General features: G+C 46.2%; 1 protein-coding gene across 1 annotated transcript in view; it reads left to right on the top strand.

Moving 5' to 3' along the window:
- THSD7A (thrombospondin type 1 domain containing 7A) overlaps positions 1–27,615 on the top strand; it is a 221,924-nt gene that overhangs the window by 169,383 nt on the left and 24,926 nt on the right. Inside the window, exon 10 of the mRNA XM_078782738.1 lies at positions 14,921–15,016. Within this exon, the coding sequence (XP_078638864.1) occupies positions 14,921–15,016 (96 nt within the window). The remainder of the gene's footprint in view (positions 1–14,920; positions 15,017–27,615) is intronic.

Genomic DNA, 27,615 nt, shown 5'->3' with positions numbered 1-27,615 from the left:
GACTGGGTGATGAGGTTAGTGTTTTGGACCCAAAATTGGAGAAAAACAAAATTTGATGATTGGCAAGGGATTGGCAGTAGTGATTGGCAGATGATGGGTAGTGATTGGCAAATTTTTAATTTGTTGAAATTTGATGTGCAAAATTGGTAGTGAGAGACCCCCGATGTGGTGGGATGGCAAATCCACCATCCCTCACAGGTGGGGGCAAAGGAGCTATAGCTTATGGGGTGTATGGCAGTGAAAACTAGCCCGGGTGGGTTAGGATATTGTGTGTAGGGATCTAGCGAAGATGACAGTAGGTAACGTTAAGGTTAGTTAGTGACTGATACCTGTAGTGGGGACGCAGGTAGATTAGTGTGGATTATAATGACGAGGGAGCGCAATAGTTAAAGGGACGACTGGGAAGCGCAAGTTTCAGAAGGGAGTAGTTAGCTGAGATGATGCTGTGTGTGTGAGGATTGAACAGGTGTGATTGCACAGGTGTGCAACTGGACAGGTGTGTGGAGCAGTGTATGAGTAGTGAGTGTTGTGGATCAGCGCGAATGCGCTTGGGGAGAGAAGGGTGCCGGTGGCACCAGGTGTGAGAGCACAGGTGTGCAAGTACAGGTGTGTGGAGAAAGTTGGAGTAAGTGGTACGGAGTGGTGTGCATGGTGCGAAGGTGTGGATGGGGGAAGAGTGGACCCCCATCACGGATACCCGGGGCGGGTAGTGTAAGTGTTAGGTAGAGGGTGCAGGTAAATTGTGGTTGGATATTGGCATCTGTGGTGCGGTTGCAGAATGGTGTTGTGAATGGGTGCATTAGTGTTGTGGAAATGGCTGGGCGTGTAGCCTGTTAGTGTGTGTAGTTGGTTGGGCACTCCACCACTGTGAGGATGTCGGCCAGGTGAGGCCGCAGGTGGGCTCTGGGAGCCGGTAGAGTTGTGGATGGGGCCCGAGGATCCGGAGGATGGACCCGGGTAGCCCAGTGCCAGAGAGGGCACCGAGTGGGGAGAGTGCCAGAGGGCCTTCCCCAGGTAGTTAGGTTAGGGCAAGGAGCAGGTAAGCTCGGAGGCAACTGCAGTGGTGGAGGTGTGCAGGTGGGTAGACCCACTGGGAGAGGTACACGTCGCAGCCCAGAAATTGTGCGAGGGCACCGGGAGATGAATCGGGGGAGTGAGACCCCAAATTGAAGAGCACCACAGTTTGGCCAATGGGAATTGGTTTTTAGAACCCATAGTGTAAGAGGGCCAATGGTTTGGCCGGAGAAAGACCCCGGGTAGTGTAAAGTTGTTAAAGTCATTTAGGAAATAGTTAGGATTGATGAACCTGTCGCACCATACGCAGCCACTTGCCTGTGGTGATGATGATGACTCCACACCTGTGTTTTCTTTGTTTGTGTTGCAGAAATGAGATTGCTGTGAGGATTTGTGAGACGCATCACGACGTGGATGAGACATTGGGGTGATTCCATCTCTCCCTCCCTAGGAGGGACTGATGATGAATTGGTGATGGCAAATTTTGATGTTGAGTTGAAAATGGCAAATTTTGATGAGAGTTGAAAATGGCAAATTTGATTGGTTAGGAGGGAGAGAAGACGAATTTGGTATATGGGAGGAACGGGGAAGACAGTAGGGATGTTTGTGGATTTGTAAAGTAGATGTTTATGGGTAGTGTTGTGTTGTGTGGATGCAGTAAGGGGTAAGGGAGGGGCCATGTAGGTTACCTGGTGGGGGGGGGGGCGTACGATAGGAACGTACCTGTCTCACCTGGTTCCCATGTGCCCCCAGTGTGCATTACCTTACATTGCGTGCACTTTTGCGCCCTTACCACCTTACTCACTTGTCTGCTTCTTTTGTCTCCCACCTCCGAGGATCTGGCTTTGGGGTAGAGAGAGAGGAGAGAGAGGTGCTGGCTGCGCAGTTGTGGGCCTGCACTTTCGCTGTTCGCTGCCTGGATCGGTACACCATATGGACCGCAATGTTTGTGGCCACCCACAATGGACCGCAGTTCGTTTGCGGCCAAGCACCACCCGGGGATGGACCTATGGATCAACGTGGCACCTATGCCATACAGGTGAACCACTAATAGTTAACACCACCAAGTGCACCACAAGAAGAGCAAGAGACACCTGCAGGGTTAGGGGTTGTTGAAGTTATTTTTATTCCAATGAACAATGGTGACTGCACCGATTGGTGGTGGGGTGGTGCTTTTGATGCTCGGGAAGGGTGCTCTGCACGTTATTAAAGGCCGTCGGCCACAGAGCACTCGTGGGTTGGTGTATCGATGTTGGCAAGCGCGCTCTCTCTATGCATAACATCTGCATGTGTTCCTCCAAAAACAGGTCCTGGATCGTAGTGTAGATATCAGCGTAATCTTGTAAATAATGCTCCCTACCGGCTGTATGTGTAGTTTGAGAATTCTTTCCGGATTCGGTTATCCTGTGGGTGTGTTTCTGTGAGGAGAAGGGTGCAACGTCGCAGGGGGACATATTTACTCATTTGTGAATATCTATAAAACTGTCGCACTCAGGGTAGAGTTAATAGTAGAGGGAACTACATTGCGTGCCACACTAAAGTAGGTAAAAATTTATCGGGTCGGGACGCCCCGAGGGTAGAGAAGGGTGCAATGTTGCGAATATGGAATTTGACCTCCATATCCGCTTGTAAATATTCCCCTATCTTCTCCGATACTCCCCAACTCTCCCCTTACCCCATTCCCTAGTCCCATTGTCTGTAAACAACACCCATTAGAGCCGATCTTCCCCTTCATTCCCCCATTAAATGTCGTGCCCAGGTCCCCCGCACCACACGTAGACAATTATAGGACATCTTGCTAGTTATTCTTAATCTATGTCAGTTAAGGACTTGTTTCCATTAATTATGACTCTTCGTTGCACCAGAATGTGATGATATGGCACCAGTAGGAGTTTAGGACCTTCCCATACCTCCCCGCATCTCTTCCCATCATCTCAAGCTCCAACAACAACCACAACAACAGCGGCTTTGCGTCCTCACTCCGGCTCGGTTGGCCGCCATTGAACATGTGCTCGACGGGGTTACCCAGAAGGGGGCTCCCTGTCGGCCCCTCGTCAAGGGCGGAGCCGGTAACCCCCGCACCCAATGAGAAGCCATGGGCCGATGCCATATGGGGCGGAGCTAACGAGCGAGGGCGTGACTCCCCGCCGGATATACGCGGCCCCGCGCCGGACGTGACGTCAGATGCGCCCCGAGCTTGGAAGGACAAGACGCCACCCTCCCGAGCGCTGAGCGACCTCCCCGGCATCTCCACCAAAGTCGCGACCCACGAGCGCTGAGCGACCTCCCCGGCATCTCCACCAAAGTCGCGACCCACGAGCGCTGAGCGACCTCCCCGCATCTGCTGGACACCAACGTACGCGATTCTGTCCCTGAGCCAGGTGCACCTGAGCCATCGACTGCCGCTTTCCTGGCCATCAAACCCCGTGTGAGTGAGCCTTGTCCCGTTTATCTGTGGTCTGTCTAGGGTTAATATAAGAGTGTGTTTAAGTGCCCACCTTCCTATGTTTCCCTCTTGTCCTTGTAATCTAACCTTTTTCCGTACGAATATACTTGAGAACTGAACCCCTGGTGTCGTATTGTGTCATTATAGCCCAGCCGGGTGTCTTCTCTTTCCTATTGAGCCAGCGTAGCGCGATTAGTTAACATTCGGGCACAATCGGGTAACTTGTACGGATACGGCGGCCATCCCGCTCGGCCCACCATACCATCAAAGTCGTATCTGTAACAATATATATATATATATATAGATATATATATATATATATATATATATATATATATATATATATATATATATATACACACACATACCTAGAAAGAGCAGATATTGCAGACCCTCGCCAGGACGTGTTTTCAGTGGTGTTTAAGGCTTTTGTGGTAAAACAAATATGGCGGCCAAACCACGTGACCTCTGACGTCATCATTATTATTTTTTCTCCACCAATTTATCCCTTGATGATGCTCAAGAACTTTCATCTTGATCGGATGAAATTTTGTACTTGTCGAATTATGACATCATAATGGAGTCACCTATGACATCATTAACATATTTTTCATTTGTTATTCCACATGGAGAGTTCTTTACAATGAGCCATGTCTCAATTTTTTTTCTATGCAGCACTTTCAGAGATATAGAGGTGCTCAAGAAATTTCATCCTGATCAGATGAAGTTTTGCACTTGTCGAATTATGACGTCATAAGGGAGGCACCTATGACATCATCATTACCCTGCGAAGCGAAAGGCAGGGTTAAGCATTTGGGTGGGTACAGTCACGTGAAAAAGTAAGTACACCCCATGTAAAGTTTTGACTTTTTCAACATATTTCAACATACAGCTATTTGATCTTCATTTCAACAATATTGATAGATTAAGGTGATATAATATAACAAATATCATGAAACATTTACATTTTGAAGTCCATTGTATAATTTAAATAAACATAAATGCAAATTTCGCATGTGGAAAAAGTAAGTACACCCTTGGCTCTAATAGGTGGTATTGCCCCCTTTGGCAGAAACAACCTCAAGTGGGCGTTTCTTATAACTGTCTACCAGTCTCTGACATCGACTGGGATAAATTTTTGCCCACTCCTCCATGCAGAATTCTTTCAGCTGTGCGATGTTTGAGGGGTTTCTTGCATGCACAGCTCGTTTCAAATCCCGCCCCCCCCCCCCCCCCCCCCCAACATCTCGATGGGATTTAGATCCAGGCTTTGACTTGGCCATTCCAGAACCCTCCATTTCCTTCTTTTCAGCCATTCCTTGGTGGATTTACTGGTATGTTTAGGGTCATTGTCATGTCGCAAGGTCCACCTTCGGTTGAGCTTTAACTTTCCGACAGATGGCCTCACATTATCCTCAAGCACCCTCTGGTACAATGAAGAATTCATAGTAGATTCTATGATGGTGAGCTGCCCAGGCCCTGATGCAGCAAAGCTGCCCCAAACCATAATATTTCCACAACAATGTTTTACAGTTGGTATCAGGTTCTTGTGGTCAAATGCTGTCTTTGGTTTTCGACAAACATGTCTTCTGGTACTGAGGCCAAATAGCTCGACCTTTGACTCATCTGTCCAGAGCACATTGTTCCAGAAGTGCTGGTCTTTGCCTCGGTGTTCATTGGCAAACTTTAGTCTTGCCCTGATGTTCTTTCTGGACAGCAAAGGTTTCCTCCTGGCACACCTCCCATGTAGATCAAATTTGTGCAGCCTCTTTCGAATGGTAGACTCGTGCACTTTGACATCAACAGTGGCAAGAGCTACCTGTCGGTCCTGTGATGACATTCTGGGGTTTTTAGAGACTTCTTTCATCATCTTGCGGTCTGCTCTCGGGCTGAACGTGCCGGGGCGGCCTGGCCTGAACAAGTTGGCAGTTGTTTGGAATCTTCTCCACTTGTAGATGATCTTCCGGACAGTCGAATGATTGATTTCAAATTGTTTGGAGATCTTTTTAAATCCCTTCCCAGACTCGTAGGCATCTATAACCTTCTTTCTGAAGGCCTCAGATAGCTCTTTTGATTTAGGCATGGTGACGCCGCACACTTCAACAACAAAGAGCAAACCAAACTAAATGTCTGAGGTTTAAATAAGACAGGTTCCTCCAAGATCCTCTCTAACGATGTTCTAATCATTTGCACCTGAGCTGGTGCACCTGATTCTAATTTTAGGTATTTGAAGTAGTGATAAATGTAGTGGTGTACTTACTTTTTCCACATGCGAAATTTGCATTTATGTTTATTTAAATTATCCAATGGACTACAAAATATAAATGTTTCATGATATTTGTTATACTAGGGCATGCCCGTACTATATCTATATCTAAAATTATATCCCCCCCTCTATTTACATGAAATGGTTTGGTCCATGAAATGTTTTGGTCCATTCGCAACGCCAAAGCGAACGGCGAACGCTTTACATGAAATGGTTTGGTTCATGAAATGTTTTGGTCCATTCGCAACGCCAAAGCGAACGGCGAACGCTTTACATGAAATGGTTTGGTCCATGAAATGTTTTGGTCCATTCGCAACGCCAAAGCGAACGGCGAACGGCTTGCGAGTACAGTGACAATCCCCCCGGGGTTTTAATTAGTTTTAAAACATAGTTTAACGCCAACATATGGCATGCCCGTACCCGTACTATCCGTAATGGCGCACGCTCTCACAGGAGCTCCGGAAGGTCGCATATCGCAGGAAAGCGAAAGAATCGCAAATTAGTTGTAATTAGTTTTAAAACATCGTTTAACGCCAACATAGCGCCAACATAGTTTGCCGACGGGAAATAAATGAATACGCTCTCAAATGTGCCATCCGAGGCAGAGTGTGTTCGCCACGTTCGGCACACGCGATAGCTCGCTGCTCTCTGATTGGTTGAATCGTTTTTTGGACATAGCTCGGTAAGTAATTGTCCGATTAATATGAAACCTTGAAAAGGCACATCCTCGGGTCCCCAGCAATATACCTGGCAAGTTTCAAGTATATCGGACCCGTGGTTGTCGAGAAACAGCGGTCACAGACAAACAAACAAACAAACACACAGAGATTACTGGAATTATAGATAGATTATATCACCTTTATCTGTCAATATTGTTGAAATGAAGATCAAATAGCTGTATGTTGAAATATGTTGAAAAAGTCAAAACTTTACATGGGGTGTACTTACTTTTTCACGTGACTGTACGTACGTACGTGCGTGTCTGAATTTTAAAAATTCATTTTCTCGGCAACCGTTGGTCCGATTGACATGAACATTTTCACCATAGGAGGGCCTCCTTCTGTGGAATACTTGTCAATAGTATGACGTCACAGGTCACGTGGTACGGGCGCCATCTTGGAAAAACCCAAAAAAATTGCACCTCTATATCTCAAAAACCGCTGCACATAAATAATTGAGACAGGTCTCATTGCAAATAACTTTTAATGGGAATAACATATGTGAATGATGACGTCATAGGTGCCACTGTTGTGACATCATAATTCGACAAGTAAAAAACTTTATCCGATCAGGATGAAATTTCTTAAGCGTCATAAATTGATGCAGAAATAAAATTATAATGACGTCGTAGGTCACATGGTTCGGACGCCATATTGTTTTGAGTGAGAAGCCTGAAAAACCACTAAAATATAATTTTCTTCAAAACGACTGAACAGATTGAGGCCAAACTTTGCAGGCAGAATCGCATACCCATGTCGAACAAAAACATCAGCGAGCATGATGTCATGCGTCACATGGTTTTGGAGTTATGACGTTTTTAAGCATAACCTTTTAAAAGCGAGCTCCTCCCTCATTTTTGAACCTATCGAGGGGAAACTTCACAGATGTGTTCAGCATATCAGTCTGCTAAAATGACCTTTTGGAATTTGCGATAGGTGATGTGGTTTAGCAGATACAAATAATTAAACGAAAATATTTAAAAATTTATAACCCTTGAACCACTTTGTTGATCGACGTGAAACTTTATATTATAGTCGAGGTCCTGAATTGTAACAAGTGTGAAAATTTTCAAGACGATTGGATGTACGGCCTGGAAGCTAGAAGTTGTTATTTTGTGAAGAAGAAGAAGAAGAAGAGTCATCTAGAGTGGGCATGGAATTAATTATCACACTGCACATGACGAGCAGGCAAAGTACAGAGCGACCTCATGGGGTCATTTGACATCAAATAAAATTCTGATTTCAGATTTGTCAATCGCTGAGGTATATTAACAAACGACCAAAACAGATTTGGCGAAATTCCGACAATTTTTGACAAATATAACATTTGCGTCTGCATTTCAGTAAAGTAAAGTGTGTGCCGTGTCAGCATTTTAAAAATTGAAACGTGGCTCATTGTAAATAACTCCATATGGGGAATAGTTGTTGTTAACGATGACGTCATTGGTGCCATAATTATGACGTCATAATTCGACAGGTACAACGCTTAATCTGATCAGTTTGAAATTTGAGCGTGATCTATGCAACAATTATTTAGGGAATATAAATTGGTGATGTCATCGCTCACGTAGTCTGGCAGCCATATTGGATCAAAAAAATAGAAGAGTTGGCTCACACCAAGTTGACTGTGCAGAGTAAGTATTCTATGAATACCATCTAGTTAACATGTGTTATTCCAAATGGAGAGTTCTTTACAATGAGCCATGTCTCAATTTTTTCTATGCAGCACTTTCGGAGACATAGAGGTGCAAATTTTTCCGGGGTTTCCAAGATGGCCGGCGAACCACTGACCGATGACGTCATCATTTTTTTTTCTCCACCAATTTATCCCTGGATGACTCAATAAATTTCATCTTGATCGGATGAAGTTTTGTACTTCTCGAATTATGACGTCATATTGGAGGCACCTATGACATCATCATTAACATATTTTATTCCCCATGAGAGTTCTTCACAATGAGCCATGTCAAAAAAAATATATGCAGATATAGAAAATCTATGCTTTCGGAGATATAGAAGTGCAAAGTTTTTCGATTTTTCCAAGATGGCACCATACCACGTGACCTATGACGTCCTAATTGTCCCCCGTCACACTGCGGAGCGAAAGGGGGACTATGGTTTTCCCCTCCGTCCGTGTGTCCGTCCATCCGTCCTTCCGTCCGTCCGTCCGTGCATGCGTAAGCGAAGGATCGCATTCGAATTTGGTGTGTGGGTGCAACCCACGTCATAATCCAAGATGGCCGCCGCCATATATGTCTGATGCCATGTATGTCTGAACCTTGTGAGATGAATATCTTGAAAAATAAGCGAAGTACCAACTTCTAATTTGGTGTGTGGGTGTATCTCAGCATAAGGAAGAACGCTATTGAAAATTTGGTCGCCACGTCAAAATCCAAGATGGCCGCCGCCATGTATGTCTGAACCTTGTGAGATGAATATCTTGAAAAATAAGCGAAGTACCAACTTCTAATCTGGTGTGTGGGTGTATCTAGGCACAAGCAAGAAGGCTGTTTAAAATTGGGTCGCCACGTCAAAATCCAAGATGGCCGCCGCCATGTAAGTCTGTACCTTGTGATAGGAATATCTTGAAAAATAAGCGAACTACCAACTTCTAATTTGGTGTGTGGGTGTATCTCGGCATAAGGAAGAACGCTATTGTAAATTGGGTCGCCACGTCAAAATCCAAGATGGCCGCCACCATATATATGTCTGAACCTTGTGAGCGAAATATCTTGAAAAATAAGCGAAGTACCAACTTCTAATCTGGTGTGTGGGTGTATCTAGGCATAAGGAAGAACGCTATTGAAAATTGGGTCGCTACGTCAAAATCCAAGATGGCCGCCACCATGTATGTCTGAACCTTGTGAGCGGAATATCTTGAAAAATAAGCGAAGTACCAACTTCTAATCTGGTGTGTGGGTGTATCTAGGCATAAGGAAGAACGCTATTGAAAATTGGGTCGCTACGTCAAAATCCAAGATGGCCGCGTCCATGTATGTCTGAACCTTGTGAGCGAAATATCATATCATAGTGTAGCGGTTACCGCTGGATGCACACAATCGCCTTGCACCGGCCAGAACACGGCCAGACGCGCCTCTCCCGGGCATGCCCAGACTCACTGTTCCCGGGCACGCCCGAACCTCCCGGGCACGCCCGGTCTCGTCTTTCCCGGGCCTGCCCGCTCTCGCCTTTCCAGGGCTCGCCCAGAGCGTCCGGGCATGCCCGCTATCGCCTTTCCAGGGCTCGCCCAGAGCGTCCGGGCATGCCCGCTATCGCCTTTCCAGGGCTCGCCCAGAGCGTCCGGGCATGCCCGCTCTCGCCTTTCCAGTGCTCGTCCAGAGTGCCCGGGCACGCCCAGCCTCGACTTGCCAGGCCGCAGCCAAACACGCCCGGGCAGGTCCAGACTCGCCTTTCCAAGGCTTGCCCTTGACACCCGGGCATGCCCGGTATAGCTTTTGCCGGGCAAACTTCCCGACATAAATGTGTATATATATTGCTGCCCGATAAACGGGCTTTTGTCAGAATACCTGAGCTGTTTTGTTTCAATAAAGCTACTCGGACGAATTCCGTCTTTGGTCGCGTCAATTCTTTTGACTCGCGTTGGAGCGCAGCTCCTTCACTGGTGACCTACCGACATGGACACGGCAGTGACTCTTAAACTGCCTACCTTCTGGGAGGCTCACGCGGCTGTTTGGTTCGCCCAGGCGGACTCCCAGTTCGCCCTGCGAGGCATCACCGCGGACGACACCCGCTTCCACCACGTCGTGGCAGCGCTCGGTTCCGCCACCGCGGCCCGTGCCCTGAGCCTCCTCGAGCACCCGCCGGCTGCCGACAAGTATGACGCGCTGAAGACGCTCCTCCTCGACGCTTTCGCCCTCTCACCGGCAGCACGCGCACGGCGCCTGCTCGACCTGCCCGAGCTCGGCGACACGCGCCCGTCCGAGCGCATGGACTATATGCTCTCGTTGCTCGGTGAGCACTCTCCGGATTTTCTGTTACGCGAGTTGTTCCTTCGCCAGCTGCCTCACCCGGTACGCCTCGCCCTGGCTGGCACGTCGATCACCGATCCCCGCGCCCTCGCCAGGGAAGCCGATAAGATCTCCTCGGCGGGCCAACACATCGGCGCGGCTACCTGGAGCCTGCCGCCGTCCGAGGCGACGCCCGAGCGCCCTGCGCGGTTGGAGGCCGAACTGCCAATGAAACTGGCGGCCGGACCGACCGCTTCCGACACGACGGCCGGGGCCTCCACCTGACCAGGCGTGGTGTTATTACCACGCCAGGTTCGGACACAAGGCTCGGACGTGCCGACCCCCGTGCACTTTCGGCAAGTCGGGAAACGGCCGGGCCGGCGTTTCCTTTGTGACACCGGCGCCCAACTGAGCGTCATACCCGCCTCCGAGCAGGACAGGCGGGACGCCGTTTGCGGCCCCTCTTTGGTCGCTGCTAATGGCTCGGCCATACGCACTTTCGGCCCGCGCAACGTCACCCTCTGCTTCGGCAGCCAGCGCTTTCAGTGGACCTTTGTGACCGCCTGCGTCCCCATGGCTTTGCTGGGCGCCGACTTCCTCTGCGCGCACGGGCTGCTGGTCGACGTCAAACGTCGTCGCCTTGTCAACGCCGAGACCTTCAGCTCCCTGGCGTGCACGATGAGCAGCTCCGCGCCGACCGAACTGGCGTGCGCCCTCCCGACGGCGAACGAGTTCGCTCGCCTGCTCGTGGAATTCCCGGCCCTCCCACGGCCGACGTTTTCGGCCGTCGCAGTGCGGCATGGGATCGAGCACCACATACCCACTAAGGGCCCGCCGGTCTATGCCAGGGCCTGCCGCCTCGACCCGGCCAAGCTCGCCGTGGCAAAGGCCGAGTTCGACGCGTTGGAGCACCTCGGCATCGTGCGGCGCTCCAATAGCGCGTGGGCCTCACCACTGCACATCGTGCCAAAGCCGGGGGGCGGATGGCGCCCGTGTGGTGACTACCGCCGCCTCAACGACGCTACCACCCCCGACAGGTACCCGATCCCTCACATCCAGGACTTTTCCGCCCGTTTGGCGGGACGGGTCATATTTTCCAAAATTGACCTGATACGGGGATACCACCAGGTACCTGTCCGGGCGGCCGACGTCCCGAAGACGGCCGTCATCACGCCGTTCGGCCTGTTCGAATTTTTGAGGATGCCGTTTGGCCTCAAGAACGCGGCCCAGGCGTTCCAGCGCTTAATGGACGGCGTGCTGCGCGACCTGCCATTTCTTTTCGTCTATCTGGACGACATCCTCGTCGCCAGCACGTCCCGCGCCGAGCACCTCCTCCACCTCCGAACACTGTTCGGTCGCCTCAGCGAGCACGGCTTAATTGTCAACCCGGCCAAATGCCACTACGGCACGACGACCGTTGACTTTTTGGGCCACCGCATCACCAAGACCGGGGCCGTTCCGCTGCCGACCAAGGTCGAGGCCATCACCACGTTCCCGCGTCCCAATTCCATCAAGGCCCTACAAGAGTTCCTCAGCATGGTGAATTTTTATCACCGATTCGTGCCCCGCGCTGCTCAGCTCATGCAGCCCCTTTACGAGGCCCTCCGGGGCAAGCCGGCCAAGCATGACATCGTTTGGTCCGCGGCCATGGACGCGGCCTTCGCGAGCGCAAAACGGGCCCTCGCCGACGCAACGCTGCTGGCTCACCCGGTGCTCAATGCGCCCATCGCCCTCACTACGGACGCCTCCAACTACGCGGTGGGCGCCGTCCATGAACAATGGGTGGACGGGGTTTGGCAGCCATTCGCTTTTTTCAGCCGGCAGCTCCGGCCGAACGAGTTAAAATACAGCACATTCGACCGCAAGCTGCTCGGTCTATTCCTGGCCGTTCGCCATTTCTGATACCTCCTGGAGGGCCGCCCGTTCACGGCTTTCGTCGACCATAAGCCGTTGGTCTATGCAATGGCCAAAGTCACGGAGCCGTGGTCGGCCCGCCAGCAGCGCCACCTCTCCGCCGTGTCGGAATTCACCACGGACATCCGGCACGTCGCCAGCAAAGACAACGCTGTGGCCGACTGTCTTTCTCGGGCCAGCGCGAACGCGGTCCACCTCGGCGTGGACTTCACGCTCATGGCGGCCGACCAGACCACCGACACCTCGGTGCAGGCCCTCCGGGCGGCGGACACGGGCCTCCGCCTGGCCGACATCCCCTTCGCGGGCACCGTCCTGCTCTGCGACGTCTCCCAGGGCCAGCCTCGCCCCATCGTGCCCGTTTCCTGGCAGCGCCGCATCTTCGCCTCCATCCACGGCCTTTCTCACCCGGGCCGGAAAGCTTCTCAGAAGCTGGTGTCTGCGCGTTTCGTCTGGCACGGCCTTCGACGGAACGTCCGCGACTGGGCCAACGACTGCACGGCCTGCCAGTGGGCCAAGGTCCACCGCCACACCCAGGCCCCGCTGGCACCTTTCACCGTGCCTGCACGGCGTTTCGACCACGTCCACGTGGACCTGGTGGGTCCGCTGCCCCCATCGCGGGGGTTCACCCACCTGCTCACCATGGTGGACAGGACCACCAGGTGGCCGGAGGCCGTGCCCCTCACCTCCACCACCACCGCCGACGTGGTGCAGGCGTTCATCGCCACCTGGGTCGCGCGCTTCGGCGCACCGGCGGACATCTCGCCCGACCGCGGCCCACAGTTCACGTCCGAACTTTGGGGCGCGGTCGCCCGCTCGTTGGGGGTCACGCTGCACCGCACCACGGCCTACCACCCCCAAGCCAACGGGTTGTGCGAGCGGTTTCACCGCTCCATGAAGGCCGCACTCATGGCCGGCCTTCAGGACGATGGTTGGACCGACCGGCTGCCGTGGGTCCTTTTGGGCCTCCGCACGGCCCCCAAGGAGGACCTCCGGGCATCCGCCGCCGAGCTCGTCTACGGCCAGCCGCTCCGCGTCCCGGGCGAGTTCGTGCCCGACGCTACCAGTCCCTGGTCCGCCGCACACCAGCGCTCGGACCTCCAGGAGGCCGCCCGCCGATTTGCCCCCGTGCCAACGTCCCGCCACGGTGGCCCCCAGTCCTACGTCCTCCCGGCGCTTCGCACAGCGGAGTACGTCTTTGTGCGTCATGACGCACACCGGGGGCCACTCCGGCCGCCGTACGACGGGCCCTTCCGGGTCCTGCGACGGGGCGACAAGTCCTTTGTCGTCGACGTTGGCGGCCGGTCGGACCGGATCTCCGTGGACCGCCTCAAACCGGCGCACATGGACGTCGACCGACCACCACGGTTGGCCCTTCCTCCGCGGCGAGGCCGCCCCCCGTCCACAGTTCCCCCCGCTCGACCACCCACCACCACATCGGACCCCTCCCCACGACCCTCCAGGGGTCGCTTCGGCCGGGTCATCCGGACCCCCCTTAAATTGACCCTGCCGGTGCAGGTCGATTCTGGAGGGGCGTGTGTAGCGGTTACCGCTGGATGCACACAATCGCCTTGCACCGGCCAGAACACGGCCAGACGCGCCTCTCCCGGGCATGCCCGGACTCACTGTTCCCGGGCACGCCCGAACCTCCCGGGCATGCCCGCTATCGCCTTTCCAGGGCTCGCCCAGAGCGTCCGGGCATGCCCGCTCTCGCCTTTCCAGTGCTCGTCCAGAGCGCCCGGGCACGCCCAGCCTCGACTTGCCAGGCCGCAGCCAAACACGCCCGGGCAGGTCCAGACTCGCCTTTCCAAGGCTCGCCCTTGACACCCGGGCATGCCCGGTATAGCTTTTGCCGGGCAAACTTCCCGACATAAATGTGTATATATATTGCTGCCCGATAAACGGGCTTTTGTCAGAATACCTGAGCTGTTTTGTTTCAATAAAGCAACTCGGACGAATTCCGTCTTTGGTCGCGTCAATTCTTTCGACTCGCGTTGGAGCGCAGCTCCTTCAATAGCATGTTTTCTGCGTCTTCCACTTTGTCAACTCACATCACTTCACCGACGGGGGACCTAGGCGTAACGCTTGTTATCATTAAAAAATTATGCAGGTGGAGTTTCACCGATGGTGAAAATTTCCTGTCAATCGGTCCAAACGGTTGCAGAGCAAATTGTATTTATTCTGTGCGAACAAACAAACAAATAGATAAACTGACTCAAATGCAATACCTTCTCCTCAGGCGAGGGTAAATATTGTGTGGCTGGCTGAATACACATGTGCATCGAGTCCTGGTTTATCTCATGCTGAGCTGCTGAATTAGCGAGATTTTTCAACCGAACACATTAACCTCTCCTGTGCAGAGGTGCAGCCTATTTGTACCAGTAGCTGAATCCTTACTCGGAGCTTGAATCATACAACCAACACTAAATGTTCACAATGACTCAATGAGCCAATTATCGGTTTTAATACTACATAATGACCATCTGGCATAAGAAAGTGAAATCTTAGGTTGTTTAATGAACTGCATAGTACTGGTAATCCCATTAGGCACAAGCCAAGAGCAGAAGAATGCCAACTTGTGTGTGCCCCTATGCAGATGGCAAGTGTTTTGATTATCGCTGGAAGTCAGGCCCGTGGGTCGGGACAGAGCGCACGGTGTGGTGTCAGCGTTCTGATGGCATCAACGTTACAGGTAACAAAACTCACCACACAGCCAGGATTTCCTCATTAATAAGGTACAATATGAATTAATCAATATGCGAAGATGATTCAATGCTTATGAAACCAATATTGTGAAAATGAACCCCCCACAACGTACAGTGTTAGGGAAGTATCAAGGCTATTTACATGTCATTGATTTGTTATCGTAAAGCACACTTGGAGTTATGGAACATCCTTGTTCCTTCCAATGTTTATTCATGAGCTTGAAAAATAACCTGAAGTGTGAACCTTTACCGAGAGGAGAGTTGGACACCAGGTTGGCATTTTATCGAGCAGGCAATGCTCAATTGCTCATTAAACATATTTCTGATAATGTGATCATATGCAGAGTTTAGTGAAGTTTATATCATAAAATGTTAATTTATTTTATTGTAGTGGGCTTTAAACAGTTCAGTAAAGTTTATATAGTATAATGGTAATTTATTTTGTTGCAGTAGTTTTTAAAGAGTTCAGTAAAGCTTATATAGCAAACTTTATTTTTTTTTTTTTTTTTTCAGCGGGTTTTAAAGAGTTCAGTAAAGCTTATATCGTAAACTGTTTATTTTTTATTTCAGCGGGTTTTAAAGAGTTCAGCAACGCTTATATATTGTTGCGGTTTTGCCATAAAGGCAAACCCCCTATAGTTAGTTGCACGACAACATGTAGCCTGCTGTAGTTAGTTATTTCTTATTGAATGTAAAGATTAGCCCTTTCCCATTGTGTAGTAATAGAGACCAAATATGCATTGAGGGTTAGGCAGGATTTCAAACCTTCGTGTGGTTAAGGGAAGCCATTACTAATGAGCAGGAAGGCGTGGCCAAAAGAACAGGCCCACGTGACCAAGGGCGGGTCGAGGACACTGCACCAGCAAGCAACCAATGGGCTGTGAAACCTCCCCGAATGAAAGGGGGAAGGAAAACTGAAACCTTCCTGGGAGAAGGAAGGATTGAAGGCCAGCATGCGACCAACCTCAGCCAATGGGAGGCTGTGGAACATTTTGGAGGCGTGGGTGGGTCTGATAAACCCCCGTCCAGCGCATTTTCATTCTCTTGCATGTCACCTTGCCGAAGAGACCTCTCTTCCTCTTGCTCATGGATTTTGCATCGCCGAGGACTCCTCTCTTGCTTTTGGATTTTGCTGTGCCACGACCTCCTGCTTTTGACTCTCTTGCTTTTGGCTCCACCAGACGACACTGCTCTTGCCTTTGTGCTCTTGCCCGGACCTTTTGCCTTTGTCCTTCGCCAACACTCCTCTCTTGCTTTTTTTGTGTCGACGCCCGACACCCATCGCTCTTCTCCGATTTCTGGACTCTTCTTCTTCCTCTTGCCCGTACACTGCTCTTGCCTTTGTGCTCTTGCCCGGACTCTCTTGCCTTTGTCCGACGACGACTCTTGCTCTGGACTCTTGCTCTGGACGCTTGCATTTGTGCTTCGCCGACGCCTCTTGCTTGTCCAACCTGTGCTGAAGTTCGTCCGTGCCGAGTTTGAAGCAATGTTTTACGGCCGGATGCCCTTCCTGACGAACCCTTTTTGTCGCCTTTTACGACAAACAGGGAATTACCAGTGAACTGGTACTCAATTAGCCGACCTCGGAAGGATGACAGGCTGAGTCAACCCCCTGGCATTAATTCAGCGATCGACCGGGATTCGAACCCAGGATCCTAGGATCCTAAAGCCGGCACCCTAGCCAACAATATATAGTAAACTGTTTATTTTTATTTCAGCTGGTTTTAAAGAGTTCAGTAAAGCTTATATAGTAAACTGTTAATTTTTTTATTTCAGCAGGTTTTAAAGAGTTCAGTAAAGCTTATATAGTAAACTGTTTATTTTTTATTTCAGCGGATTTAGAGTTCAGTAAAGTTTATTTATTAAAATGTTAATTGTTTTATTTCAGTGGATTTTAAAGAGTTCAGTAAAGTTTATATATTAAAATGTTAATTGCTTTATTGCAGTGGGTTTTTAAGAGTTCAGTAAAGTTTTTATAGTAAAATGTTAATTGTTTTATTGCAGTTGGGTTTAGAGTTCAGTAAAGCTTGAAAAGTAAAATGTTAATTGTTTTATTTCAGTAGATTTTAAAGAGTTCAGTAAAGCTTATATTGTAAACTGTTTATTTTTAATTTCAGTGGATTGAAAGAGTTCAGTAAAGTTTATATAGTAAAAATGTTAATTGTTTTATTTCAGTGGATTTTAAAGAGTTCAGTAAAGTTTATATAGTAAAATGTTAATTGCTTTATTGCAGTGGTTTTTTAAGAGTTCAGTATAGTATATATAGTAAAATGTTAATTTGTTTTAGTGCAGTGTTTTTAAAGAGTTCAGTAAAGTTTGTATATTAAAATGTTAATTTGTTTTATTGCAGTGGTTTTTAAAGAGTTCAGTAAAGTTTGTATATTAAAATGTTAATTTGTTTTATTGCAGTGTTTTTAGAGTTCAGTATAGTTTATATAGTAAAAAAAAAAAAAATTTATTTCATTGGTTTTTAAAGAGTTCAGTATAGTTTATATAGTAAAATGTTCATTTGTTTTATTGCAGTGGTTTTTAATGAGTTCAGTATAGTTTATTTAGTAAAATGTTAATTTGTTTTATTGCAGTGGTTTTTAATGAGTTCAGTATAGTTTATTTAGTAAAATGTTAATTTGTTTTATTGCAGTGTTTTTAACGAGTGCAGTACAGTTTATATAGTAAAATGTTAATTTGTTTTATTGCAGTGTTTTTAAAGAGTTCAGTATAGTTTATATAGTAAAATGTTAATTTGTTTTACTGCAGTGGTTTTTCATGAGTTCAGTATAGTTTATATATTAAAATGTTCATTTGTTTTATTGCAGTGTTTTTAAAGAGTTCAGTATAGTTTATATAGTAAAATGTTAATTTGTTTTACTGCAGTGGTTTTTAATGAGTTCAGTATAGTTTATATAGTAAAATGTTAATTTGTTTTATTGCAGTGGTTTTTAATGAGTTCATTATAGTTTATATTGTAAATTGTTAATTTGTTTTATTGCAGTGGTTTTTAATGAGTTCAGTAAAGTTTGTAATTTGTTTTATTGCAGTGGTTTTTAATGAGTTCAGTAAAGTTTGTATATTAAAATGTTAATTTGTTTTATTGCAGTGGTTTTTAATGAGTTCAGTAAAGTTTATATATTAACATGTTAATTTGTTTTATTGCAGTGGTTTTTAAAGAGTTCAGTATAGTTTATACAGTAAAATGTTAATTTGTTTTATGAGCCCCCTACCGGTGTACACCGGAGGGGACTAGAGGTTTGCACTCCGTCCCTCCGTCTGTAAGTCCGTCACGCAAAGAACAACTTTCCGGACTTTTTTTCGAAACTCTTAATGCTAATGATTTCAAACCTGGTGCATGGTTTCGTCATGATAAGTTACAGATCAAGTTCGAACTTCATGACGTTTCGATAATTTTTGACAAAGTTATGGCACTTTGAACTTCGGTAATTTCCACAACAGTTTTCCGGACGACAGACTGCCGGTAGGGGACATGTATTGCAGCGCAATACTCAGAATGCTTGTTGCAGTGGTTTTTAATGAGTTCAGTAAAGTTTGTATATTAAAATGTTAATTTGTTTTATTGTCCCCCGTCGCACCGCGGAGCGAAAGTGGGTCTATGGTTTTCCCGCCCGTGCGTCCGTCCGTCTGTGTGTGCGTGCATACGTGTGTGCGTGCATGCGTAAGCGAAAGACCGAATTTTAATTTGGTGTGTCGGTGCAACTCGTCGGTCGGTGCAACTGTCGGTGCAACTGCCGGCTCGTCTTGTCTGTAAGGCGAAGAAGTCTGACCATGTTACTCCGCTTCTTGAATCTTTACACTGGCTGCCTGTCTCTGCTCGTGTGCAATACAAAATGTGCACACTATGTTATAAATCATTGTGTGGAGCGGGACCTCACTATCTCTCCAATTTGCTCACTCTCTATGTACCTCGGCGACGGTTTCGTTCAAGCGACGACTCTATGACCTTAGAGCCGCCGCGCACCAGCACCAAGTCGTTTGGCGAGAAATCCTTTTCGTTTGCTGCACCTCTGCTCTGGAATGACTTGCCTTCCTCTGTTCGACATGTTGACTCTCTTCCTGCCTTTAAAACCTCCCTCAAAACCTATCTGTTTCACAAGTCTTTCAAAGTCTATGTCCTGTTTTCCCTTTGGTTTGAGGTGGGACAGAGATCGAGAGTATGTCTGTGTACATGTGCGGGGGAAGGAGGGGAGGAGGAGGGGGAGTACACATCTGTGGGTTTTGAATGGGGAGGGAGAGGAATAGGGCAAGAGTGAAGGTGTGTCTGTGTGTGTGTGTATGTTTGTGTGTGTGTGGTGTGTGTGCGTTCGTATGATAATGTAAAGCGCCATGAGGGTAGTTTACTCTGCTTGATGGGGCTATATAAGACTCCTTTATTATTAGTCCCCTTCCGGTGTACACCGGAGGGGACTATAGGTTTGCACGCCGTCCCTCCGTCCGTCAGTCTGTCAGTCCGTCAGTCCGTCACACAAAGAACAGTTTTCCGGACGTTTTTTCTAAACGCTTAATGCTAATGATTTCAAACTTGGCACATCGTTTCCTCATGATAAGTTACAGATCAAGTTCGAACTTCACGACGTTTCGATCATTTTTGACAACGTTATGGCACTTTGAACTTTGGGAATTCTGATAATTCTGATGATCCTTAACTCAGTGCCATTTTAAGTTTTAATTTCCTTTAAAAAAGATTTTCTCTGCAATAATAGGACCGATTGAGATCAAATTTTCACCATAGGAGGGACTCGGTCTGTAGAATATTGTAATGGTAATTATGACGTCACAGGTCACGTGGTTCGGGCGCCATATTGTTTTTCGTGAAAACACGAAAACCCCTTTTTCTCTGCAACGGCTGAACAGATCGAGGCCAAACTTTGCAGGCAGAATCGCATACCCATGACGAACAAAAAAGTCAGCGAGCATGACGTCATGCGTCACATGGTTTCAGAGTTATGACGTTTTTAAGCATGAACCTTTAAAACCGAGCCCCTCCCTCATTTTTGATCCAATCGAGGGGAAACTTCACAAATCTGTTCCGCATGTCAGTCTACTAAAATGTCCTTTTGGAATTTGCGATAGCTCACGTGGTTTGGAAGATATCGTTAATTAAACGAAAATATTTTTAAAAATGGATGTCTCTTGAATCGCTTTATTGATCGACGTGAAACTTCATATTATAGTAGAAGTTATGAAGAGTAACAAGTGTGCAAAATTTCAAGATGATTGGCTGTACGGTCTTGAAGCTAGAAGTTGTTATTGCGTGAAGAAGAAGAGGCGTCACGTGTGCGGATTTAATTATTTATCACATGCACAGACTGAAGGGATCGTTGGACACGACCTGTCGTGGTCATTTTAACCTCAAATAAAATTCTAATTTAAGATTTGTCAATAGCTTTGACATGCAGAATAACACATTTTTCTGCCGTGACTCCTCTCGGGGCTCGGAGGTACACCGTGACCAGGGGGTCGGGGAGGAGCACGTAACACTACCCCCATAAACATAACAGTGTGTGTGTGTGTGTGTGTGTGTGTGTTTGTGTGTGTGTATGTATGTATATGTGTATGTATATGCATGTATTTGTATGTGTGTATGGTAAACCCACTCGTCTCTAAGCTGTATAGCGTGGGTTTGAATCCCAACCCAGTTATGAACTATCATCCCTGGTGTTTCACAGGTAGGATGATTCATCAATGTGTGTGCCGTCCCTCGGAAGTACGTTAAACATGTGGTCCGTCTGCTGACATTCATTCGTGGGCATTAGCTACCGCATAGTGTCTTTCACGAAGAGAAGGCGAACTATTTCCGGCACCCTTTACAAATGACAACTTCCTGCCCAAACCAGCAGAAGGTACTGCATCAGCGGCACAGCCACACCTTTGGCCAATGCAGGTACCCTGCAGCCTTGCGCTGCTTACAAATGAAGAATATAATCAACATTGTACATACTAGGGCGTGCCCGCACGTACGTGCTTGCCCGTACGTGCTTGCCCGTACGTGCGTGCAAAAAAACATGCGTGCAAACAACAACAACAAAAAAAAACTTTGAAACCACGTGGCAGTAACGACCACAGAACCCCCCCCCCTCTATTTACATGAAATGGTTTGGTCCATTCGCAAAGCCAAAGCGAACGGCTTGCGAGTACGGTGACCATACCTTGGGAACCACTTGTCCGATTAATTTCAAACCTTGAAAAGGCACATCCTCGGGTCCCCAGCAATATACCTGGCAAGTTTCAAGTATATCGGACCGGTAGTTGTCGAGAAACAGCGGTCGCAGACAAACACACACACACACACACACACACACACACACACACAGACACACACACACACAGAGATTACTGGAATTATAGATAGATGTTGGTCGGTAAGGTTGGTTGCATCCTTTGTGACACACAGTATGTTCATTTGTCCACATGTGCAGTAAAGAAATAAACAGTAACACGAGTATAAATCGATCACTTCTTCGTTGATGTGCAGCACACACAAGGTAAGGGGTTGATTTGCTACAACCAAGGTAGTATTCCTGTGTGTGAAAATAATAAACTTGTGGTTTGTGTGAATTCTCTCAATAAAGATGATTAATTACTTAATTTTAAAAGGACGATTGTCAAACTCACCATCTCGCCTTTCATTCCTGGAAATCCTTTAATCCCAGGCGCCCCTTTCGGACCTGGAAAACCAGGTAGGCCAGGGAAAACTGGCGTGCCACGGTCTCCACGTGAGCCCTTTTCACGGCCAGGTGTCCCAGGATTCCCCGGGCGTCCAGGAAGTCCAGGAGAGCCTGGAAATCCCAAGTCTCCTGTGGGGCAAGAAGGAATTTGGTCAGGGGCATACCTTATGATTGACAACAAACAATGAATGAAAGTGTTTTCAAATTCTAATGATTATCTGAAAGTAAAAGATGAATATACAAACATGAGGTGTGAAAAACATTCCAACAGGTTGGTTGACTCTCAGTTTTCTATTCTTTGCTTTTCGCACTGTTGCTCCCACCCTCTCACCTCTTCATTTTCTCTTAGTTCACCCTGGAGGACACACGGTCTTGTATAACCCCACACTGCCCACCCAGGAGGTCACACAGTCTTCTAGAACCCCACACTGCCCACCCAGGAGGACACACAGTCTTCTAGCATCCCACACTGCCCACCCAGGAGGACACACGGTCTTCTAGAACCCACATTGCCCACCCAGGAGGACACACAGTCTTCCTGAACCCCACACTGCCCACCCAGGAGGACACACAGTCTTCTAGAATCTCACACTGCCCCCCCCAGGAGGACACACAGTCTTCTCGAATCCCATGCCACCCACCCAGGAGGACGCACAGTCTTCTAGAACCCCACACTGCTCACCCAGGAGGACACAGTCTTCTAGAACCCCACATTTCCCACACAGGAGGACACACAGTCTTCTAGAATTCCATGCCACCCACCCAGGAGGACACACAGTCTTCTTGAACCCCACACTGCTCACTCAGGAGGTCATGCACAGTCTTTTAGAACCCCATGCCACTGTAGGGGAAGTGGTGGGGTGAGACTCAAGACGCCAATGGTCGGAAACAGGTTTTACAAAAGGTCATGACTTTATTATTAACTGGTTATTCACTTCATTCCATTACCAAATAATATCGTTTAACTCAATGGACCAGGTTAACTCTATCCGCATAGTCCTTCTTGTTCGGCTGCAGCGCCGAACTCGTGGTACGCGTTCATTCCGTCGTGCAGGGCTTCTGAGGATGAGTGCTCTCTCTCAGCGCTGTTAACTGGGTTCCGTTCCGTTCCGTAGGTCAGAGCTTCTGGTGACAAGTCTCTTGACTCATAGTTTGCTCTGGTTTTTATGGGCCTTGTCGCGCTAATCCCTTCTCCGCTAATGCCCCGAGGTCATGCATGCACCGAGTCCTGGCACCAGCTCGCTCCCCTCCTGCTGCGAGTTCCATTTACCAAACGATAGGGGGGTGCTCCAGCCTGGGGCTGTGACCAGGTGGACAAGAGATTACCATGTTCGTGCACATTCTTGGCATTCATTTACGAAATCGTCTATCTGCTTCGTTACCAGTCTTAATCAATGAGTTACAAGTGCCAATCAATAAGTTACACTGAGTTACACTTCCACAATTCCCTCATCTTTTTGTTTTTGTTTATATTAACCATTAATCTAAACATCAATATAAGTAAACAATCAATCACTACAAGTAAACATAATTACAAGTATAAGTAAATAATCAATCACTGCAAGTAAACATCATTACAAGTATAAGTAAATAATCAATCACTACAAGTAAACATCATTACAAGTATAAGTAAATAATCAATCACTGCAAGTAAACATCATTACAAGTATAAGTAAATAATCATAACTTTGGTAATCAAATTCCCTTAGGCATACACCGTCATCCTGCAAGAATCACAAAACATTTCGTTGGTCATTGACTCCTTCCATATTGTTCAATCTATTGCATTTGCATCACAAATATATTTTCAAAACAACACTTCACCATCACCAAGATACAACAATTTCACTTCATTTTCAAGTTTTGTAAAGCATCTGCACCATCTGGCAAAAACGTTTGCCTCCACACAAATGTTGACTTTGTTTGAAAGGAAGGGCTGATCACTTGTGTTTGAATCCAGGTATGAAACATTTTCTCCTAATGTCTTCATAGCTCCTGCACTACTTCGTGTAGGATTTCGCTGTTGTGGTAACATTGCGGAGTCATAGACTGACCCTGCTCTCCTTGTAGCATTCTTGCCACTTTTTGCTGTAAACCATAGTAATTCCTGAACAAGGCCTTCACCCAGTTGTAGTCGACTTGCCTCCTCCCTCATTGTGAGTGGGCAGCAAGTATTGGTGTGATGTTGATTGGCCAGCAAGATGTGGAACAGGGATGCCGGATGCATCCACAATGATGTTGGGACCATGGTGTTCAGGTCATCCATGGTCCATACCAGGAGTGGCCCGCAGAATCGCGCACAGCTGTTGTGAAAAGGCACAGCCATTGGTTTGCAGCTCCATGCTGGCTCCCCGGAAGTTGGTGAAGTAATAACATATGTCCCCGCATTTCACAGAGGTTGCGGGTAAAATGTCGTTGTCCTGCAACTTCTGATGTGATGAATGTTCGAAGCCTTCGAACAAGAGTAAGTGATCGCCTTTCTTTCATATGTTGCAGTGTGATCCAGGCAAATGGTCACATAAATTTCCTTGGTGAAGGTAAGCATCCATCTCCAAGTTACACGGGAGAATGTCTTCATCATTCTTTGAGAAAGAGGGTGTATGCCACGTTTAACTTCATTTTTTAGCCACAAATTTTCTTTCTCGAACTTCTTCCCAATTCCGTTAGCACCCCCTTCAAATGTGATCTCGTCTTATCCTTATGCTCAGTCACATCTGAATCTGCTTTCCACACACACTGAATCAGATAGGGTACATCTTACCATGAAATCAGCATAATCATGTATATCTTCCGACAGTTTCACATTCAACAATTTGTTGTTTTCCCTTACAACATTCAAAAAGTTATATTCATTTATATGCGTCACACAAATAATATTCAATCAGGTATGTATTTCACTACTAAACTAAGAATAGCATCCACAATTGCTTTCAGGTTAATATAGTTCAAAAATTAACTCATGCAGGTATTTTAGCACTACTCTAAGAAAATAAATTGTATATGATTACAATCACAAACGGGAATATCTAATTCCCAACAACAATTTTCCCAAACCAACAAATTAAGCATAATGTATTATTACCATAATTCCTCTCCACTTTTTCTTTTCCCTCCTTTTTTTTTTTTCCTAACAGTGTGTCACTCGTGGTGATATGAGTTCACTGATATTGTAATTTACACAACTCATAACATTGTCGTTATGCCATTATCTTAATTCTACTGTATTCATTTGCAACATCACTTGATTTAATCTTTTAATCTCAGTAATTATGTCGCCATAAAAGTCTTCCTTTTCTGGTTCCACATTTCTTTCCTCATTTGTCACTTCATGCGTTATCATCGTGTTGTTGGTTACCTTATTCAAACACACCGTCACTAAGGCTTTCAAGCAAGCCACCACTAAAACAATTGCCAATATAACTACTAACCCAACAAACAAGTTTGCTACTCCTTGTATATATTCATACCTATGACATAATTATATGTCGATGACATTCAACATTATATACCAAACTAACAAGCTTCCTAAAAGGTAAATAAAGAAAATCCCTTAATATGTAACATAAATCAGATTATTTGTCTTACCCTTATCCCCCTATCTCCCGGGGTTGAACTCAATCCCCTGATCATGAGTGTAGTTGTGATACATTTTTTCACTCATGTTGTATTAATATCAGCAGGTAATTGTATGTCATGTAGGCAAATAAATGTCACTATCCCAAGTAGGAATATCACATGTTGAAAATGTAATGTTTATCAATGCAAGGGGTGTTAAAATGTAATTCAAATGACTGTAAATCACGACTATCATTTATCTGCCACTGAATGTTCTGCTGGGCTGCTAGGTGCAGCCTCATTTTCTGTGGGATCGTCCACCTTAGCCCCATGTGCTTGCTTGCAATGAGAGGCATGAATCCAACTTTCTATTTTGGGTCCATATTTGTTTCTATTCTTATCAATCTCCTATGGTTTATCATTTCGTTCCAAGATACCGCAACCAAAGGTTTTAACCAAAGCTCTACCAAACTATTTCCAATTTGAACAAAAAATGCCAGTGAAACAATGATTCGAAGAATTAACTTCAAGGGGTCAATAAATTTATTCTATAGCCAGATCTAATTTTCCCATCCAATAGTTTGCCTTGCCACATGTCATATTATAACACTTTAATAAACCTTCGAAAAATGTTTCCCATCTCAACAAATTTCCTTTTTACAAATAGCCATGTGTAACTTACGTATTTAACTATAATTTCCTCTCAATTTGTTTGGCCTAGCTGGCCGCAAAAGTGGCTGCCAGCATGCAGTACCGTTCTTTATCTACCAAGGAAGTGCTCGTCCACACAAGACCTCTACCAAAATGTTGTTTGTAAAAACAAATCTGGGATTTCTGATTACATGGATGCACACTCTCAGGACATTTTCAGGCTGCTGTTAACAATCCACTACGATAAATTAATTCCTTTACCCACAATCAAATAATTAGTACAAATTGAGGATATTATCCCTATCACATTCTTTTATAGATTCATTATGTTGGATCTAATTTTTTCCAATAATTTTCCACTGCTGTAAGGAAGAACAATAGCTCTCATAAGTCTTAGTAATATCGTACTTAATTTGCCCAGCATCGAATAATTTATTTACTATCCTTTCTCATCTGTTAACCAGTGACTTTGTTTGAACTCCAGAACTGAAAACCCACAATAGTTCAAACCAGCAAAATTTTCTTTACTATTTTCCCATATCATCTATGCCTAAACCACATCCATACATACAGCACAATTTATATGCTGATAAAATTCAAGTTTATATATATAAAAATCCATGAGCAGAGTACTCTGGGAAGTCAGTGTAAGACCTCTCCAAAATTTGGCTAATTTTGTACTCCCACATTTTTATGAAGCTCATATCCATAAATAGCTTTGATTCTCATATAAATTCGATCACAATGGAATCCCAAGATTACTTCCAATTTTTTACTATTAATGAATAGCTGCTCATAACTCAGCAAATCAAATCTTTATTCTCCATCTCCCTTGAAAAAAGTGATAATTTTCATAATCAAATTATATTTCTATTTTTTATTTTTATTTTTATGAATTCTCTCGATATGCGATCCCTTCCCCATGGAACTATCTATTTTTTTTCAGACAAGGCACACTGTCGGTGTCAACAATCTTGTAAGATTGATACACAAAAACAAAAACAACAAACACAAACATTGATACACAAAACACACACACACGCATGCATTATGCATATTTGTTTGCGTTGGAACCATTATTTACAGATCAGGTTGGGTGTCAGTTTTATTTCATTTTCATAAAATTTGTCCTTCAATTTTATAAATGCTAATACGCAAATGGACCAAAAAGTTTATTTTTTAGAAAACCCCTATGATGTCACATTGAAATTACCCTTTCAGTTCCCACCATAATTTATCCAAATTTGACTACACACCCATTTGCATGTCAGTCGACCACTGACCTATCAATCATGCGGAACACTAGTCCGAAATTCCCACCTGATCATCATGTGACTCTTGTCACTTGGTTTCAAAAATTTGCAAAGCAATTGTTCCAACTTTGTAAATTTAAAATTTTGTGCCCAACATAAAAGATCCAATTTCGGCATTTGATCAATTAATTACTAATTTGCTTACAAGCAAAAGAAAAAATGAATAATTCTTGCTCCGAAAACCTTTTCAGACACAAGAATCATCGACAGTTATTCATGTTTGTCCAGTAATCTAATCTGTTGAGGTCAATCGTCATTTGGGACCTGCCGCAATGAAGGCCTAATCATTGTCTGAGGTATCGGTCAGCACTGGTACCCTTGATCTTAGTTTACCCTATGAACTTGTCTTCCTTTTGGTATACGGACATCCTCTTTTCCAATGTCCCA

Source organism: Myxine glutinosa, chromosome 7, assembly GCF_964187855.1.
Source record: "Myxine glutinosa chromosome 7, kmMyxGlut1.1, whole genome shotgun sequence".
Classification (NCBI taxonomy): domain Eukaryota; kingdom Metazoa; phylum Chordata; class Myxini; order Myxiniformes; family Myxinidae; genus Myxine; species Myxine glutinosa.
This window is presented reverse-complemented; position numbering and strand designations above follow the sequence as displayed.